Source organism: Aedes albopictus, unplaced genomic scaffold (genome assembly GCF_035046485.1).
Source record: "Aedes albopictus strain Foshan unplaced genomic scaffold, AalbF5 HiC_scaffold_117, whole genome shotgun sequence".
Classification (NCBI taxonomy): domain Eukaryota; kingdom Metazoa; phylum Arthropoda; class Insecta; order Diptera; family Culicidae; genus Aedes; species Aedes albopictus.
Window position 1 is genome coordinate 2,725 of NW_026916558.1, and position 21,280 is coordinate 24,004.

The following is a 21,280-nucleotide window of genomic DNA, read 5'->3' on the forward strand; positions in this document are numbered from 1 at the left end:
GTCTGTCTGTCTGTCTGTCTGTCTGTCTGTCTGTCTGTCTGTCTGTCTGTCTGTCTGTCTGTCTGTCTGTCTGTCTGTCTGTCTGTCTGTCTGTCTGTCTGTCTGTCTGTCTGTCTGTCTGTCTGTCTGTCTGTCTGTCTGTCTGTCTGTCTGTCTGTCTGTCTGTCTGCCTGCGAGATTTTTTCAGCGTGTATTCAAAATACAACAGTACGATCGCTCGAGGGTTAAATGATGCTGTTTCCTGTAGAGAGTTAATAACTATGGAAGCGCTTATAGAACACCAAGCTGGAAAACAATTATAAAAAACAAGAAGGACGACTTCCTGAAGTATTGTTTCACTTTTATCGCCAATTTCCAACCGCTGACCCACGGTGAACCAGGAGCAGCTAGGATTTAATTGCTTTATGCTAATTGTCCACGTTCTTCAACCCGCGCCCTGTCGCACCAGCGCGTCCGCACGTCTACTCCGCAAAAAAGGCGTCCAATTCGTAACTTTTACGACCGAAATTCTTCTCCGAGCTCCGCGACAGGAATTTTGACACTCAAGCCGTCCACGAAACGACACGGAATGGGACATGCCCGACGACCGTCGTCGTCGGATCGGAGTCCTCCTATCCTACATGCATCTACTACCTAGTCTGCTGCCGGCCCGGCGCACATGTCTCGGCGGTCTTGTCGCGGGACGCCCGAGCGGTTTTGTAGAACCACCAGAACAACTCTTCAAAATGGCAATTATATAAAAACACTATCATCACCGGTGCGGCAGAATCAGTTATCAATCGCTAATCAAGCGAAGCGGCCGCGCATCCCATCGTAGTAGCTGTAGGCCATAGTAGGGCATCCCCTTGACTAGTAGGCGCTGAGTTAGTGCGGTAGCAGTAGTGTGACACCGTCGCGTAGTAGGTGGTGATTATCCGGGCTTCCCAGGTGATTCGCGCGCGACATATACCTTGTGCACCGGAATCGCAGGAGGCTGTGTAACTGGAGCAGAACGAGTGCAAGTGGTGGAAGCAAAACGGTCCACGCGTGTGCTAGCGCTTCTCTCTCTATATTTACGACGATTAGTCGGCAGTCGATTGCGGGTGCAAGGATTCGGACAAATCCGGCGCGCGGAAGCTTCCAAGTGATTCGGCAAACAAGTGGCGCGCCTGGGGTTGTTGAGGTGCTAATTGAGTGTATGGTAGACCGATAGATTGACGACCCTGTCTGTCGAACGGAGCCTTCGGAAGAATCGAAATCAGTTCTCGTAAGGTAGTTTTACGAAGCAGATCGAGAAAGAGCGAAGAAGAGAACGTGTGCGTGATGAAGCTGTATCAGGGAACGGTGGAAGCGGTGATAGCGGCCGTGTTGATTTTTGGAGGTGAGGAAATTGCATAAGGAGTTTTCCTAAGGGGGACTAAGAAATCGGTGCAAATTACAGTTCCTATTTCCGGTTTAAGCCTCCACTATAGAAAAGTGAAACGTGTTCGAGGAAGTCAGAAAAGTGATTCAAAGACAATCAAGTGCATCGTTCTTGAAGATTAATCCAGATCGTTAATACTGTACGCTTTTATCTAGGGTTTAAGTGATAAGGAACTACAAACTGCTGTAATTAAGCAATATAAGTGATAGTGATAACGCAAGCTACTTCTCTTTGGCGTAACGTCCCAACTGGAACAAAGCTTGCTTCTCAGTTTAGTGTTCTATGAGCATTTCCACTTTTATCGACTGAGAGCTTCCGCTATCAATCACACGTAATGCCAATGCCAATGCCATTTAAAAAAATGATTGCGGTTTTTTGAAAAAGTTTTTATATTAGAACAAATCCAGATAACGATGTGTCGTACCCCTTTTTTTATACAACACCCCTCGTGCAAATGAACTCTGCAAATGAAAGTGGATTTCTAGAGATGCTCAATATGCAACTTTTACGACCAAAAGAGGAAAATTGAGTATAAAATTGAAAAATGAAAAAAATGCAAAGTTTGAAAAAACATATAAGGGTGTTAAAAATGATTTGAATAGCGTTTTTTTTTCAAAAAATAAACAAATCGCTAGAATTAGTCGCAAAGAAGTTATGCATTCAAAATCACAGACAAATAGACGTCTCACTCTACTCATTTCCCATCGTGTACCTTTTTAACGGATAATTCATATATTCTGTAGTTCGCAAATCTCTCGCTCACGGCGCTCACATCGTTTTCGCTCCTGTTTGACTTTTGCTCACTACCGCCATCTACTCAGTGGGTTTGCGAAACACAGGTAATCAGCATTGGGCGATTATGCTTCGTGACGATGATTTTAATCGCATTTTGTTCCAAGTAATACGTCTGTTTGTCTGTGCCTTTATACAAAATCTACATCGTTACCACTGAATACTGTGTTGCTGATAACAAACGTGAAGGGTGCGAACTATTTCCAAACTAAATACTACTGGGGCGGAGAGTCTTGTCTCATAACCAGAAATGCGATTCCAGAAGAATCTTATTTTAATTCACATGAGTTCAAGAAAAGACACTATACCAAAGCTATGTTTCATTTGAGCCTAGTTACATAATCCAGTGCAACGAATATATACAAGAAGAGTGTTTATCTGTTTTTCGCACCACCCAATTTGGATCATTAGAGTGTCTGGTTTAGAATCCGGTCACTTGGACTGGAGTGTTTGGTATAGGCGAAATGGTCAGATGCTGGATTGAAGTCGTGCGGCAAGCCGGTTTACATGTTTTAAGTGCCTTCTTTTTGGACAGTGACTTTATAGCACGGTGTTTCAAAGTGAATAGTTAAACATTTTGGTGATTCTCTCATTCCCTATAGTAAGTTCAGGCTGAATTTTGTAGACCAATAATAACGAGGATATTCTTTTTTCATTGCATTTTTTTACAAAAAAGCGTTATGATGCTTTACAATTTTCAGGAAAATGTTTTTGCATAAATTCTTCAAGCTAAACATCTCAATAAACAAACATATCTGAAAGGTGCATGATGATGATGATGATGATGATGGAAAAAGATGAGTGATGAGAAATGAAATATTAGAGATGAGAGATAAGAGATGCTCCTAATTCATAATGTGTGATGAGAAATGAAAGATGACAAGTGATGATGATGATGATGAGAGATGAGTAATGATAGATAATAGATAAGAGGTGCGAGGTGATGTTGAGAGATGGAGATGATAGGTGAGAGACTTGGGGCAAGACACTGTTCTGGAGAGTACGTTTTCCTTCACAGAGTTGTTCGGAATTTCTCTGGATTGCTCCCGTTTATACTTGGGTGTTGCCTGATTTATCGCAAAATCAAAACTATATTACCCGATATCTCACCTTTCTTGCAGTTTTAGGGATGTTTTTGAACAAATTTTGTCGATCATTGGTGAAAATGGGTGAAAAGAGTTACTCCGATTTCTCAGAGTAACAAACGTTTGCACAGTGGTTTGTCCCTAGGTGGGAGAGGAGATATCTAAGATGAGAAATTGGGGTTGAGAATTGAGGGATGAGAGATAAGATATGAGATATGAGAGATGAAAGATGAGTGATGCGGGATGAAAGATGACGGATGATGATAATGAGATGTGAGATATCAAATATGGGAGATGCTTGTGGTGATGAGAGATGAAAGATGAGAGATAAGTGATAAGGGAAAAGAGATGATGATGATGATGATGAGAGATGAGTTACAAGAGATGAAAGATAAGAGATGAGAGGTAATGATGAGAGATGAAATATGATTATGATGAGAGATTAGATATGAGATATGATGATGAAGATAATGATGATGAGAAAAGAGGAATGAGAGTTAAGACATTAGTGATGTTAGATGGTGATAATGACGATGATGAGAACGATGAGAGATGACAGATGAAAGATGGGACTTAAGAGATAAAAGATAAGAGATAATGATGATGAGATTCCGCCCCTAGGAGATAAGAGATGAGAGATAAGAAATAAGAGATGGGAGACGATGATAAGAGATGAGAGGTAAATGGTTAAAAATTAGATGTAAAAGTGTATGTGAATATATGATGGTTAAGATTGATGATATTGTTTTCAGAACAAAGGCAGTTGTAAATTGTGCTACAATAAAGTGAAAGGTTGACAAAGTGAATATTGTTGATAGAAAATTTAAACTTTTAAAATAATGAGAGAGTTGGGCAGAAGGAGAATGCATGGATTGAGAGGGATACTGAGAAAAGAATCAACAGTGCATATGGCACTAGCACTAAACAAAGCGAACGAAACAAATGGTCACGATGAAATGAAACTCCAGCCTTGTAAAGTATTTCACGCGAGTAGGTTGCATGGTTTATATCCGTCCTCGGTGGTTAAGAGATTCGTCCAATAGACGAGTACACCTCACTGGCGAAGTTCACTCGCCCCGAGAATTTCGACACTACTATAGCGAGGTATACTCTCAAAAAAAGTTTCTCAAAGGCGTTTTTCTCGATATGATCCCAGAGTTCTCCCCAGGATTTTTGGACGTTTTTCCCGGGATTTCTAAGAGTTGGGACTTATACCACAGCTCCTTTAAGAATTTCTGCTGGTTTTTTTAGCGGAGTTTTTCCAAAAGAATTTCCCGGGATATCTTCCAGAGTTTCTCGGGAGATTTCTTCCGCAAACCCAATCAAAGTTCTCCTAAAATTCTTTTTGAGATTTCTATTTGAGCATTTCCGGGAAAACTTTCCAACAGTTTCTCCAGGGATTTTTGCGATACTTCTAAAGCAATTCTTTTTTGAGTTTATCTTAAAGTTTCTCGCCAAATATCTTCAGTAGCTCCACTGGAAGTTTCTCTTAAAAGTTCTAGTGACTAGTAACATAGAAGTCTGTTTGGAAGTTTAAAAAAGATAAATAGTGGGTCGCAGAGAAGCTTTTTCATGAGTTCCAGGGGATTTCAGACTAGATGCAAGACACTGTGCAAACGAGAGCAACTCTGTGAAAATCGGGGTTACACCTTTTCTAAATGATCGACGAAATTTGTTAAAAGACATCCTCAAAACTTCAATTTTCATTCAGCGCATGCCAAGGCGCATGCAACACTTTGCAGTTGACAATGGTGCAAGATCTTCTCTTTGGCATAAATGGGAGAAAATCTGAGGAACTGTGAGGAATGCTGATCAACAGTTCGAACACAGATTTGCTCTCGTTAGATCTGTCTTATCCCTAGGTTTCAAAGGGTTTAAAAAGGGATTTAGGGGTTCCATGAAACTTTCATCAGTTTCTTGGAACACGCCCATTAACTTTTAGGTGGTCAGGGGGCTTTCAAAGGAGTTTGAAGCAGGCTGTGTTTCAGCTTCAGGGCGTTAAAGGGAATTCCAAGGGTGTTGCGAGGGTTTTTCAGAGACGTTTTAGGGGATCTCAGAGGCATCCAAGAGCTTTTTAGGGTTATGTCGAGAGATTTCAGAGAGTTCCGGGGGTATCGAGGGTATCAAAGCTAGACTCATATCATTTCAGGGTCTCAAATGGTTCGATGGAGTGTTCTGGGGCGTTTTACGGAGTCTCAGGGGGGTTTTAGGTGTTCTCAGAAGGATTCAAAAGGGAAAAGAGATCTTTTATTGGGGGTTTTTGGGGGTTTTCAGGTGAATTTTAGAGGATTTCAGTAAGTCTCAGAGGCTCTCATGGGTATCTGACGGGGTCTCAGGTGTGTGTCGAGGGATCTCAAGGCTCAGGAGAAATTCAGTGGGTTTCAGGGACGTCATAAGATGCTCCAGGGTATAACAGGGGATTTTAGGGATTTCAGGGCATTTCAAGAGGATTTCAGTGACGCTTCAGGTTGTTCGAGAGGGTTTCAGGGGGTTCCCTGGAGTGTCAACGTTTCAGCGCGTCTCAGATAGATTCAGAGGATTGCAGGAGGATTTAAGATGGTTAGGAGGGTTTCAGGTGTACTTTAGCATTTTATGGGGTTTCAGGTACGACGTTGGAGGTCCTGAATTACTCTAAAATGCCCCTTAAACTTCTTGAAACGTATCTAAAAGGGCTTTAAACTCTGTGAAACAAATCTCAAACCCCTGAAACCCCCAAAATCTCTCTAGAATACCTCTTAAGCGCACCTAAAACTCGTTTAAATTCCAATTCAAGCCCGCTTCACAAGGCACAATGCACAAACCTCAAGATGTAATCTTCCAACGATAGTAATGATAAATAACGATACTTTTTATTTCACTATTGCTAACTTGTCATAAACCTAAAATAAGAAGACCCGGTGCGCTGATTTAGTTTTTATAATGAGAATTGTGCGCCTCGAATCATAAATAGGTACAGAAGTCGGTCATTGTGGTGGCCATTTCTAACGAGCTTAGTTTGTTCTTAAAGTACCGACTTAATGTATGCACAAAATCCCCTCTTTTTAAGCATTGCTTTAATTCATGCATATTTTGAATGTATGTACCCCTAGCTGATGGCATAAAAAAGGTTCCAGTGTCGAGTACCAAGAAAAATTCATGGAAACTCCGGACAAGAACTCTTGAAGCATTTATTAGAGAAATCCCAAGAGGGACAATAAACACAATTCCGGAACCATTTTTGGTAGGGATTGTGGAAATAACAGTGGAAGTGATCGTGGAAAAAATCTCTAAGGGAAAACTCCGGACCTTGGGGCAGGACACTGTGCAAACGAGAGCAACTCTGAGATATTCGGAGTTACTCTTTGTATCGATGATCGACGAAATTTGTTGAAAGACATTCCTAAAACTGCAATTTTCATTCAGCACTGGCAACACTGCAGTTTGACATTGGTGCCAGTTCACACTTTGGTATAAATGGGAGAAAATCTGAGGAATTGTGAGGAATTCTGATCAACACTTCGAACACAGATTTGCTCTCGTTAGATCTGTCTTGCCCCTAGCTCCGGACGATCACAGCAAGATGTCTCGGAAACAACTATGCACGAGGAATAGCCAGGAAAAACCGAAGAATGAAATCCGAGATGAAATCGTGAGAAGAATTTCAAGTAAAAATATTAACAATAACTCCTGTAGCAATCCCAAATGGATCACTGAATGAACCCCGGGAGAAATCTTTAGCACAGAGAAACAGACGTAACACTTACTACAAATTTCATTAAAAAGCATCGTCACGGAAATGTAATCGCCCAATGCTATACGTATTGTGTTTGGCCGGGCCACCACTATGTGGCGGTAGTGAGCAATCGATAAACAGGTGCAAAAACTATGCCAGCGCTGCGAGTGGTCGATCGACCAACTACTCAATAATTGGGGTTTTAAATTAAGAAAAATTTAATGATTTTTTATTTCTAAACGAAAGAACCCCTTTTTCTGAGTCGATATGATTTTTTTTCAGATTTTTAGAACTTTATTTTGGTATCTAAAATCAATTTCAAAGAGATTTTTTGAAATCACCTTTTGACAGCTGGGCAGCTGCTTGACAGCTCCGCTCAGTACAAAATGCGATGAGGGGTGATTCGACAAATCGCTCCCATACAAATTTCAAATTGATTTTTAAATAGGTTCCCGGGCACCAAAATTGATGAAAATTTGGATTTCGGCTCAGTTTGGCATACAGATTCAGAATATGGAATTTTCTCAAAACCACTAAAGAAGCCAATTGAATCAACGGTTAAAAAGGTGATCGATGGGAATCGATCAGAGTGTGACGTCTATTTCTCTGTTCCATTAGAGAAAATTAAGAATAAGCTCTGAAAAACTCTGGAAGGTATCCCGGGAACAATACTGGAAAGAATCTTCTAAGATGAAATCTCAAGGAGAACTCCGAGAACCTTTAAGAAATATCCCATGAGAAACTCTAGACATAAGTTAACGAGAATTTTGTGAAGAAATTGCAAAAGAAACTTCTAGAAAAATCCCGTAAGGATTCCTAGAAACTTTTGCGCAAAACAAAAACCTCTGGAAGAAGTTGCGGGATGAACTGCTGCAGAAAACCCATGACAAACTTCTGAAAAATCCTAGGAGGAACTCTAGTGGAGATCCCATGAATAACTCCTGTGGAAATTCATGGAGAATTCGCGGGATGAACTTTTGATAAAAGAATTACGGAACATAGTTCAAGAAGAATCCTAGAAGAAACATAAAAGAAACCCCGCGACAACACCTGAGAAGTATCCTTAGAGAAACTCCTGTAGAAATCCTAGGGGAAATCCCATGAAAGTTTATTGGTAAATACGCTGGAGGAACTCGTGCAAGGTCTCTGCGAGAAACTTCATATACAATCAATCGGCATTTAGGAATCCCGGAAGGTTCACACGGAAAAATTGCGGAAAGAATTAATGAAATCTTTGGAAAATGCACATTCCCTGAGAGGACTTTAATGTGGAATGCTAAAAAAACACATGTGAGCACAGTTCTAACCACACTTCGTTTTCAAAATGAACGTTAAAAGGAGCAATGATTGCGTTTGAGAGCACTATGTCTGTTTGTCGGTGCCTAAAGGTTAAATAATTTACCTGGATAACTTTGAAAAAGAACCTCAACATTTAAACATGCTGGTGGAAAAGTTAGCCATCGTATTTTACTCTACGCTAAAGTGTGTCACAGACCCCATTTTGTTCAATAACTTAGAAACGAGTGGAGATATCGCAATTCTGAGCCCAGTTATGGACCTTCAGGGTCTTAAAATCACCGGTTTTAGTAGAAAAAAAATCATATTATTTTAGTCCTATACAATTTTTTGACATCTTTAGGCCATTTGAGGAATCACTTAACCTAGGCAGAAACTTTAAATTTAGAGCCGTTTTCCGTGAGATGAAACAGTCCGCTCAGTAATCAGCCAAACATTTGAAAAATTGTTTCATCTCTTCGGGTCTAGAACATTGTGAAGCTACATTATTAGTCTGTTATACAGAGCCTTCAAACTCTCAGATGAAGTCATGTCCCCTAGGTCCGAATTTTATTTACGTCAATTCGTTTGGTGTCACGATACACCAAACAAAACTATGCATTTCATTACAACTAAATAACCTATCCTGCTATCATGTGCCAAATATCGAAACGATCCAAAAACTAGTGACAAAATCTCAAATTCTGCGTCGCAAAACCGTTTCCAGGATCATAAAATCCACCATCGTAAAAGTGAGGCCCCCCTAGGGCTCCCAAACAATTGAAAACCCTGTCCCATTCGATTAATGGCAAAAACCGCTGTAATAAAAAAAATCATATATTTTATGACGTCGACCTTCATTGATATTTTATGGACACGTGCAAACCACTACGACATAGAATCGTTCCCTAGATGTCCTCATAAAATTCAAATGATCGCGGTTTTTGGTCATTCCCTCAAATTTTATAGATTTTTACTAATCGTTCTCCTCATTCCTCATCCCCACACACACAGTTCACAATGCATCGGTCAGTGGGCACCGCTTTGGCTACAGCAAACCGGAACAACGGCGATGGTCCAAATCCCATGAAAGCTGCGCCGGAAAGCATCAATCGCCGATCGCCGTCACCAGCAGTAGGGTAGGTGTATAGTTCATGTTCATATGCATGCATACGATCGATACTGGATCTGGAACTCGCTCTCTAATGGGTATCTTCCTTCCATCCCCTGTTCTCTATAGGCCATTCCGCTGAACATGCCCGCGATCGAAATGGTCGGATACAATAACCTACTGCCGGGACCGATCACCTTGCACAATAACGGACATTCGGGTAAGTGGAGTGCATTGTCGAAATTGGGGGCCTCTCTCTCTCTGGGAGACCTGATTTTTTTATGATTTATGATTTTTTTTTAGAAAGAAGGTTGTTAATTAGATCATGAGGTATATTTTTCAGAAAATGTGAATAGTGAACCAAATTGATTCGCATTTTTTTACTTTTTTATACCCCTTGTACGAGATTCAGAAATTTTAGGAATCCCTAGAACAACTTTTTGTTTTGAAGTGTTCATTTTCAGGGGTGCCAAAACATTCTTTTTTTTTGTTCAAAAAGGGGCATGACACTGTCTTAACCCTTTGGAGCCGGAGGGGTCATACACGACCCCGGCGATGAAACCGAGCATAACAAACGTGTTCGACACCAGCGAGGTGGCGTCGACAGCGGCGAAAAAAATCGGCTCCAAAAGGTTAAGTCAAAAATTACAAACAATATTACAGTAGACGTTCGATAACTGCAACATCTTTACGTTTCAGTTAGCGAACAAAATTCGATAACTGCATCGTCAGACGAGCGTCAACAACCCATCAATTGACGTTAACTGAACGAAAAATTCATTAGATTGTTTATTTGGGCCTAGGGGCAAGACACTGTGCAAGCGAGAGTAACTCTGAGGAATACGGAGTAACTTTTTTCACCAATTTTCACCAATGTTCGACGAAATTTGTTGAAAAACATCCCTAAAACTGCAAGAAAAGCGAGATATCGGGCAATATTGTTTTGATTTTGTGATAAATCAGGCAACACTCAAGTATAAACGGGAGGAATCCGGAGAAATTCTGAGCAACTCTGTGATGGAAAATGTACTCTCCAGCACAGTGTCTTGCCCCAAGATTTGGGCTAACATGGCGCACCGTTTTGATGGATAGCGGTGCGATAACTGCAAATTTGTTGCACTTACCGGACTTGCAGTTAAAAAGCATTGCCGTTAAACCGTTTGCACCGACCAAACGTCTACTGTATTTAATTTAATTAGTTATTTTATACAGTAGACGTTCGGTCGGTGCAAATGGTTTAACTGCAATGCTTTTTTACTGCAAGTTCAGTAAGTGCAATAAATTTACAGTTATCGCACCGCCAAATGTCAAAATGGTGCGCCATGTTAGCCCAAATGAACAGTCAGATGAAGTTCACGTTCATTTAACGTCAGTTGATGGTTTGTTGACACTGTCAGGCGTTGCAGTTATCCGATTTTCGCTCGCCAAGTGAAACATAAACATGTTGCAGTTATCGAACGTCTACTGTAATTAAAACTGTAAAGTGAGGGTTTGGAAAAAAAAGTCCAGATGGTGGAAGTAGATTAACTCCTGATGTTAGAAAATTTTTGACGTGTTACTTTTTTGTTTTAGTTATTTCTAATTTCATAAATTCCAATCTATAAATCATAGTATAAAAGTTTTAATGTCATAAAAATGTAGAATGTTGTGCACTTTTTTTTCTTTCGAGAAAACGACTTATTAACACAACCAACATAATTTTAACTCATGTTTACAATTTCAATTCCAACAGTATCGTTATCCATACCGAAAACCGATCCGTCCAAAGGAAAGCACCCGTACGTTTTCGGCGGAAAGCTGGAGAACGAGTACGAACTGGAAGGACTGCACTTTCACTGGGGCGACAAGAACAATCGAGGCGCGGAGCACGTCATGAACGATATCAGGTCAGTATCATAATGGAATTCTGGAGTTGATTGTAGCCTTGAATAACTTGAAGTTATTTGATAAATTATTGACATTCATGGTAAATAAGCTCTAAATATCTCTTGAAAAGAGCAAGACACAAAAAAGCCAAACATAAATCAGGCCAAACATTTCAATAGGTCCTACCGGAATTTGAGAGGCTCTCTTTGTTCACTTTCTCTTTCAATTATTGCAATGTAATGGTACACTTTTCAACTATTTTTGCAGTACAAATCAAAACACAATTGTTTTGACTATCGTTCAATGCAAGGAGACTATCATAATACAAATAAACAGCAGAGATTTAACGAAAGAGAGGGAAACCAAAGAGAGCCTCTCTTCTGCAGATAGGGCCTTTAGACATGTTTGGCCTGAAAAGTTCTTTTTTAAAAACATAAATAAAAACAATAAATAAGTAGATTCAAAATGCTTTGGAGTTTCAACTAACTTTCAAGAGAGTTTAAAGCACAGACAAACAGTGCTGTCTTGGTAAAATCAGAGCTGGTTGCTCAAGCTTTTCAAATTTCAGCGCCCCCAGTGAAAATTACTTTAATATTACGCCTTATTATGAATGATTCCTCCTTCATTTTTTTACGATTTTTTCCCGTAATAGGGTCCTAAAATTAAAGACGAAATCTTGCTTATATTGAATAATACGATCAAGCATGATATTCTAATCGGAATTATACTTTACTCGAACTTGAAAAACAAAGGAATAATGAGAAAATTCGAAATAAGTAAAATGGTAAATAGTTCTACTTTGACATTTGAGGTCAATCTTGTGTGACTGAGCTCGACATTTTTCGCACTGGGATTTCAAAAATGTTTCCTATCTGATATACACGGTGAAAAAAAAATCACTCAAAGTATGTGTTATAAGCTAGGGACGGGACAAAAGGCTAAAAAAATAAAAATTATATATTTTCAACTACGGTTAATAAAAACGTCAAAAATTGAGTAAATGTGTACTCTTGAACCATATATTGTGGTTTAAAACAAGAATCCCGATAGGACTTTAGGAGCCTATTATCGTGAATGTCCTTTTTTTCCAGGATTTCCTATAATGAGATCATCATCAATTTTTCTAAAGATTACTCCGAGAATTATTTTAGAATGTATCTCTTCCCATGTAGAATTTTCTTCACGATTGCCTTCTTTAGGGATTATTTCTTTTTTCCAGATCTTCCAGGAATTTCCAAAGAGGATTCTTTAAAACTAGTTCACGGTTTTTTTAGAATTGTGGGTTTCTTTAGGAAATTCTTGCAAAGATTGCTACAGAAGCTCATGCTTATATTTCTTCATTTGGGGTTTCTTCAGGAATTCTTCTGGAAATTTCTAACAAAATTCTCCTAAGAATTTACGTAGGGTTTCTCTTTCAAGAATTTCTACCAAAAATTTCTTTGGAAGATGCAATTACAGGAGATAATTCTGAAAGATTCGGAAATTCTTCTAGGGGTTTAGAAATCCAGTTTGTTGTTTTTTTTTCAGTGGTTCTCTCAGCCATTTATTCAGAATTGCCATTAGTAATTTCTCAAATGATTGTTTTGCAAACTCCTCCAGCGGTTTCTCCAGAAGCTCCATCGGATATTGCTCTAGGTACTGTTTCCGCTTAAACAATTTCTCCAAAGATTATCCCAGAAATCCCTGTAGAAATAACTTTAGAATCTATTCCTTGTCACTCCTTGGATTTTTTTTAAAGAAATTCTTCTATGAATACCTCAGAAGATTCTCCAGTGTGGCCAAAACAATTATTTTCATTTTCCTTCGAATGAGTGTAATCAATTTAGTACCTTTTAATTCCACCCTATTTAAAATAGGGGGAATTAAAAGGTACGAAATTGATTACACTCATTCGAAGAGGATATTCTGCTTAGAGGGTTCGAAAAGTCGGTACAAGAATTATTTTCAGAAATTTATTCAGATGCCCTCCAAAGAATTGCTCTAGGGTAAAACATTCTGATTGTGCAGGATTTTTCTATGAATTCTTTCAGAGGTGTCAGCAACAGACATTTCAAGGATTCCTCCAGAAAATCATCTAAGGATGCCCCAGAGATATATCCAATGATTTCTTCAATAATTCCACTAGACCATTTGTCTGAAATTTCTGCAGACATTTGTAAATGATTCCTTATGAAATTCTGATACCAGTTTCTCCAGGTTTTACTCCATAAACTTTTCTTTCCAGAGTTCCTCCAGAAGGTCTCATGACTTTTTTTTCTGGGAAATAATGAGGTATCCTATGTTTTTTAGGTATTTTCCCGGGCATTCATCCAGGAATTGTTCAAGAGATTGCTTCTGGAATCTTAACCAGGAATCCTTTCAGAAAATTATCTAGGAACCTTTAAAACCACCAGAAGTTTATTTTAGGATATTTCCTCAGGAATTTCAGGCCAAACATTTCAAGAGGTCCTATCTGCATTTAAGAGGATCTCTTTGTTTACTTTCTCTTTCATTTATTGCAATGTAATAGTACACTTTTCAACTATTTTTGCAGTACAAATCAAAAGACGATTGTTTTGAGCATCATTCAGTGCAAAGAGACAATTATAATACAAATAAACAGTTGAGATATTAACGAAAGAGAGGAAAACCAAAGAGAGCCTCTCTTCTGCAGATAGGACCTTTAGACATGTTTGGCCTGATTTCTTCAGAAATTCCGTAACGGACTCTTTCAACAATGCTTCCTATTTTTATGTACTCTCTGGAAAAAAAAATCTGAAAAAAAACCTGGAGAAGCATTTTAAACAATCTGCAGGTATCTCTGAAAGAACCCCAGGAGATATTTCGTTTCAAATCCTTGTAGGAATTTCTGCAGGACCCTGCAAGAATTTCTCAAGAAATTCTAGAGAAAAATCTCTACAGGATTTTTAAAAGAAATTTTAAGGGAAATTTTCAAATAACTCCATGAGAGAAGTCCCTCGTAGAAATTCCCCAAAAAAACGACAATTTCTGAAACTCTGGTGACATTTTTCAAGGACTTCGTTGATGGAATTTATGAAAAAAAAAATCCAATTGAGTTCTTGTACAAATCTCAGGAAGTTATTTTAAAAGAATATCAGAGAAATCTCAGGATAAAATTTTTGAATGAATCCTAGAAGGGATTTCTGTAGAGTTTCCTGGATAAATTATTCGAGTAGCTCCTCGGGAAACCCTTTCTGGAAGTTTTGGAAAAGTTTATTGAGGAATTTCAAGAAAAAATCAATTGATATAATTTTTAGTGAATTTTCTGAAAGTATTCTTGGAGCAATCAGAGGACGTAATTCCGGATGAATTCCTGTGCGAAAACCTAGGAAAAACGCCCAGATAAGCCTCTGGAAATATTCCTTGGAAAAACTTTAAACTATAATTAAACGAATTCTTGTAGTCATTGATATGAAATTAGTATTTCATATCAATGACTACAAGAATTCGTGGATTCCTTAAAGAATCGTTTGCGAAATTCTTAGAGTTAATCTTAGAAGAAATTCCTCAGAAATTTTTAACGAAACACATGGAGGAATATCTGGAGGAAATCCTGAAGGAATCTTTGAATGGAGTCCTGCAGGTATTTCTGGCGGAATTCCTGCCTGAATCAATGGTAGTAGCAATGCAAAAATCTTTGAAGGAATTCCTGTATAATTTTTAGGATGAATCCCTGAAGAAATTCCTGAACACAATCCTGTGGGAATTTTCAATGGAATCTTTAGTATCAGAAGGAACCCATGGAAATTGTTTGGGAAATTTCTACATACCCAAACACTTGAGGAAATATTTGAAGGCAGCTGTGAAGATTTTTTTTGAAGAATTCCTGTAAGAATTTCCGAAGAATCCTCCGGAGGAATTTGTGTCAATTTGGTAGATTTTAAGACAATCCCAGGAGTATCTTCTGAATTCGTGAAAATATTCTTGGGAAGGTATTTTAAAAACTTTTGCAGAGATTTCTGAAAAAAATGCTAAATTCCTGGAATACCTGGCTGGAGTCATTTTTTTGGTATTCCTAAAGGAATTTAAGGAATTATTCTTTGATGAATCTTTGATACAACACTGTTGCGATACCGCAAAAAATTTCTCATAATAGTTTTTGAGGAATTCTTGGAAGTGGCCGTGAAAAATTTCCTGGAGAAGACCCCATAACGAGTCTTGGCGAAATGCATCGAAAAGTTCCTGGTGGAATGCTTGAAAAAGTTATTGATGAAATCATTGGATGATTTTTTGGGAAAACTATTGCCAAAACGTTTGGAATAATTTCTCATGAAATTACTCCAGAAATTCTTGGAATAACTTGGAATAACCATGCAAAAGTTCTTGGAAAAATGCATGAAGAAGTCTTCGAAAGATTTCATGGGAGACAAATTTGGATATCACATACAGGGATTCCTAGAGAAACTGTTTGGTGAATTTTTGGAAAAATCCTCGTAAGAATTTCCGGAATCTCTTAAGAGGAATCCATGGGGAAAATCAAACTTGTTCTCCGAGAAACCTCAACCATTTTTGGGGAATATTTCGAGGGAATTCCTGACACAATTTTAACAGAAAATCTTGGAGAAATTTTATGATGAATTCATTTAGAATCCATGAATAATTCATTGGATGCTCGGAGGAACTTCTGGAGCCCCCTGCAGGAATGCTTAGAAAAATTCCTCATGAGACTTCCTAGGTCATTCCTTGGAGGATTTACTAGAGGAGTTCATAGAAAAAATTCTTCATGATCTTCGAGGAGATTCGTTGGAAGAAGCCGCGGTAAAATATAATACGTGGAGGAATTTCCTGAAGAAGTCCTAAAAGAGCCTTGTAGCCTCGAAATCTTGTAAAGTTTTCCGAGGGATTTCCTAGAGGGTGTCTTAGATTTTCTGAAAAAAAAAATGAGCTTGTTAAGAGTTCCTGAAGAATGCTTGAGATATTCTGGGAACATTATACTGAAGAGCTTGGGGCAAGACACTGTGCTGGAGAGTACATTTTCCTTCACAGAGTTGTTCAGAATTTCTTCGGATTGCTCCCGTTTATACTTGGGTGTTGCCTGATTTATCGTAAAATCAAACCAATATTACCCGATATCTCGCTTTTCTTGCAGTTTTAGGGATGTTTTTCAACAAATTTCGTCGATCATTGGTGAAAATGGGTGCAAAGAGTTACTCCGAATTTCTCAGAGTTGCTCTCGTTTGCACAGTGTCTTGCCCCTAGCTGAAGAGTCATCTGAAGAATTCAAAAAGGGGATTCCTAGTGAAATTCTTGAAAAAAATATGTACAAGATCGTTGGAGTCATTCTTAGATTATTTTTTGAAGAAATCATTGCGGAAATGTTGAAAATGAATTGAAGAAAATCCTGCATGAGTCTTTGGATGAATGGTAGAATTTTCGGAAGAATTCTTAGATTTATTTTTGGAGCAGTTGTTAAAGAAATTCTTAAAACTAGAGGAACACGGTATTCCTAGGGGCAAGACACTGTGCAAACGAGAGTAACTCTGAGAAATTCTGAGTAACTCTTTTCACCGATGATCGACGAAAATTGTTGAAAAACACCCCTAAAACTGCAAAAAAGGCGATATATCGGGCAATATTGATTTGATTTTGCAATGAATCAGGCAACACTCAAGTAAAAACGAGAGCAACCCGGAGGAATTCTGAGCAACTCTGTGAAGGGAAATGTACTCTCCAGCACAGTGTCTTGCCCCAAGTACCTACTCTCTGTCTAGAGGTACTCTAGAGAGCACAAGTGGAAGTGGAGTACTGTTTCTGGGCCCATAACCCAAGGGAATTTGCAGTGCAATAAAAAAGCGTGTGTTTTGAACGACACGTTCAACAGTTCCTCACTTGTATGGAGAGAAATAGATGTGACGCCTTTTGACCTTTTTAAAAAAAAATGACACAATCTTGAACTTTTCTTCACATGTACCTAGCTAACAAATTCCGATTGTGCACTTTTGAGGCTAGATTCATGCTCTTACATTTCGCTTTACTAGTATATTACTAAAAAGGTTATTCTAAACAGTTCAACTCTCAATTCCACCAAAAAACGACCATTAATTCAAATCCTCCATCAAACGGTCCATTTTGACGCTTCGACAACCGAGAATGGCCGTATAAAAGTGACATTTATTGACCTTTCTGTCGATAGTAAAGCAAGCCATTCCGGCGGCGACGTGATCCCTCCTCTCCAATACACGTGGGCGGAATTTGGGAAGGGACAGGAGTGAGCGGCGGAAATTCTAAACGACCCGAGCGAGCGTGATCGTTTTGGAGAACAGGCGCGCGGGCGCGATCAGGTGAGCGCGTTCCGAATGAGAATGAGGCAACACCTGAAATGGGTTGTTTTATGAGCTATCTGATGGTTTCGAATTGAGTGATGGCTTTTTAATGGGACTACGGTAGAAATACATATTACTGCGATTTTGTACCTTGTTAGGTTTTTAGGATTGTCTAGACTATAGAGAACTTATTTTTCCTGGAAATTAGCAGACAGTTTGACAACAAACGTTACATTGATGATATGTGGACCAATTGAATTTAGCAAAGTTTACTTTTTCATATCAGGTTGAGTTATTTACATACCATAGTAAATGTTTAAGGCCTAAGACAGTTTTGTTAACGAAGACTTGAACGAAGATTTACCTGCAAAGAAATTTAAAAAATAAAACAATAAGTAATAGTATCTGATACGTAACAAACCCAATATATTTTCGAAAAGAGTTGCAACAAACTGATAAACTACATATCTATATTTTTAATATATTTTTAAAACTTTTTTCAGATATCCACTTGAAATGCACATCATTCATCGTAACAGGAAGTACAAATCTGTCGGAGAAGCTCTCGGCTATTCAGATGGTCTAACTGTCCTTGGTTTCTTCTATCAGGTATTGCAGAAACATACTTTAAACCAATAATTTTACTTGGACTTGTGCCCTCCTAACCCCACAGGTAACCGAGCACGACAGTCACGAGATCGCCTCTCTGATGCGAACCTTCCCCATGATCGAGGAGTTCGACCAGCAGGTCCACTTGAACCACACGTTCACACTGAACTCGCTGCTGGGCGATTTGGACATGACCCGGTTTTACACCTACAAGGGCTCTCTAACGACGCCGCCGTGCTCCGAGGCGGTCACGTGGATCCTGTTCCCGGAAGTGCTGGACATTTCCATTACGCAAATACGCCGCTTCCGAATGGTAAGCATGCATGGTTGGGCGTCGTTGTCACTATGTGCGAAATGATCAGGGGATCATGCTTCCTACCATATCATTTTCTCCGTTTTAATTTCTTTTCGTAAAAATTTTGATAAATTTAGTTCTGAATAGTGTCCCTCCCCTTTCAATGTAGCCATGTTGAATTGAACATCTCTAAAAATGAACTTTTCAAGAAAAGTTCATTTCTTGAGATGTTCAATTTTCCTGATTCACGTACGAGGGGCAAACAAATGTCACAAAATTTTTTTTTGTGACATTTAATAGGCCTTTTCAGTTGACAGGTCCGTGTATGCCACTGTTTACAACTGCCGAACAAAGGCGCAAACGCTGAACTGTCATTTTCAAAGGAGAACTTTCAAAGGCCTCCAAAATCAGCTGATTTTAAACGTCTTCTGATTAGGCCTATGTTTTCTAAAAATTCTACACTAAGAAAAATCCGCATCTAATTTCCACGTGCCCACGCATAGATTTTTACAATCTCCCGATATCCAAATAGATAACCCACAACGACTAAAATTATCCTTTCCAACCCTTCCTTAGCTGGACACCGGCCTGCACGGTTCCCCCATGGTGGACAATTTCCGGGCCCTGCAACCCCTGGGCAATAGGAGAATTTTCGTCCGCAAAGTGAACGCACGCAACACTGCCCTGGACACGCTGCGCAGCGAAATCGACCACACCAAATGGGATTGGGTGTATTGACGACCGCGGATTGACGGAAGCAGCTTTTAGCAGAGTGCTAATCAACAACTACTCTCTGTATAGGAAAGCCACGGCTCAATGATATTTTGGCTTAATTTATTGAAAAACACAGACGCACGAGGAGGAATGGCGAAACGGTATGGGAAGAAATGGTGACATTACCAAATAATATTGGCGAATATGAAGTGACGAGTGCGTTTGCAGCGCATGTATAGATAAGTAAATGTAGGTCATATGAATGTACTCAAGTCCATGTTTTAGTAATAAAAGTGTCTTCATTGATAGTTCAGAGCTTCAGGCTCACAAACCACGCAAATAAAAAATGAATATTTATAGTATGAAGTATTAATACGAAGGAATAAAGAATGCGCATATGCCATTTTGAAACAGTACTACTGTTGGCATTACCGTATTAGTAGTCATTGAAAGACGATGGTTATTGTGAAATTTTCTGTTCCTCGATAAAACCGGATTTCATAGACAATAGAGCCCTTCCCAAGAAACCACTGTGCTGAAGCCTTATTGCATGCAGATATACGGTGTATTTAAAGCAATCATTACTTTAAAGTGTGTTAAAGTGGAAATGGCAATTATGCGACTGATTTAAGATTATGCCAGTATAATCGTAATTTGATTCTATAATTGCCCATTTTCACTTTAAATCAACCTTAAGTTTGCATGTTAAGTAATGATTGCTCTAAAAACACCGTATATCTGCATGCAATAAGGCTTCAACACCGTGGTTACTTAAGGACAGACTTGTTAGAATCCCAAAATGGCCGCCACAATGGCCGACTTTGGCACCTACTCACGATTTTGAGAGCACAAATCTCTTCGTAAACAACATCAGCGCACGTGATCTTCTCATTTTAAGCTTATTACAAGTGAGCAAGATCAGAATAATCAAATGCACTGTTGTTTGAAACTTGCTTCATGAGATTTGTGCATATGAAGTTATGATGCACTGTTGAAGCGGGATTTCAAGACGTTTGTCCTTAAGCTCTATCTAGATTCTAGGTTTGAAACATGGCACTAAAGTGAATATATGATGACTGCCAGTTTTCTCCTAAACCGGCTATTACATTACAATCCATAGAAAATGTAATTTAAAAGATATTCTGAATTGTAAATACAAAACTTTTGTAAATGTTGGAGGCAATCTCGAAGAAATTCTGACAGCATTGCGAGAAATTTTGGTGAACAATCCGTACGAAACCTGAGTATTTTCCCGGAAATTCCTGCAATGATTTCCAAGGAAGAAAATTTGATTAGGTTTTTGGAAGAAAATTTATCTTTTTTCAGAAAAACTTTAGTAAGATTCTGGTGAGAATTCAAGCCTAACTTTACCATACACCGTATGTAACAAATGTAAACAAAAAATAGATTTTCACATGAGGCGCTGCATTTCGTTGAGGACTACTTGTATTACTCGCCTTTGAGGATGTTTTGTGAAAAAATACCCGGATTTTTCACGTTTCCGAACTAGTTTCCGAAATGCTCAATGTATGAGTTACTATGGGAACTGCGAACTTCCCCTCCGATTTTCTCCGTTCGTGGATTTTGTTAGATACGGTGTTTGGTAAAGTTTGGCTTGAATTGTGGTAATTATTGTTTATAAACAATAATTCGAATGTTTGTACATTCTTGTGTTAGGTATCTTCATTCCTGTTTGGATTCCACTAGGAGTTTATTTTGTGATTCCTCCATGAGCTGCTTGTGGGATTCATCTAGGACCTTGGGGCAAGGCATTGTGCAAACGAGAGCAACTCTGAGAAACTATGAATTACTCTTTTTTTCATGGTTGACGAAATTTGTTGGAAGACATTCCCAAAACTGCAATTTTCATTCAGCAACACCTAGCAACACTTTTCAGTTCGATTTTGGTGCCAGCTCACACTTTGGTATAAATGGGAGAAAATCTGAGGACTGTGAGGGAATCTGAACAACATTTCTAGGGGCAAGACACTGTGCAAACGAGAGTAACTCTGAGAAATTCTGATTAACTCTTTCCACCCATTTTCACCAATGATCGACGAAATTTGTAGAAAAACATCCCTAAAACTGCAAGAAGAGCGAGATATCGGGCAATATTGTTTTGATTTTGCGATAATTCAGGCAACACTCAAGTATAA

The 21,280-nt window shown here is 38.9% G+C and overlaps 1 protein-coding gene across 1 annotated transcript; it reads left to right on the plus strand.

Moving 5' to 3' along the window:
• Positions 1-790: 790 nt before the first annotated feature.
• On the plus strand, positions 791-19,434 carry LOC115270953 (carbonic anhydrase 2). Its single transcript, XM_029880306.2, has 7 exons — positions 791-1,360; positions 9,281-9,405; positions 9,507-9,597; positions 11,110-11,263; positions 18,010-18,115; positions 18,180-18,428; positions 18,987-19,434. The coding sequence occupies exons 1-7, from the start codon at positions 1,303-1,305 to the stop codon at positions 19,146-19,148; spliced, it is 945 nt and encodes a 314-aa protein (XP_029736166.1). The 5' UTR covers positions 791-1,302; the 3' UTR covers positions 19,149-19,434.
• Positions 19,435-21,280: the final 1,846 nt, after the last annotated feature.

What these genes read in the sequence shown, in the direction of transcription:
- LOC115270953 (XM_029880306.2), top strand. Translation starts at nt 1,303, where the DNA reads ATGAAGCTGTATCAGGGAACGGTGGAAGCGGTGATAGCGGCCGTGTTG. An exon ending in GGCCGTGTTGATTTTTGGAG is followed by an intron (nt 1,361 to 9,280) that starts GTGAGGAAATTG and finishes CCACACACACAG; the next exon opens with TTCACAATGCATCGGTCAGT. An exon ending in GCACAATAACGGACATTCGG is followed by an intron (nt 9,598 to 11,109) that starts GTAAGTGGAGTG and finishes CAATTCCAACAG; the next exon opens with TATCGTTATCCATACCGAAA.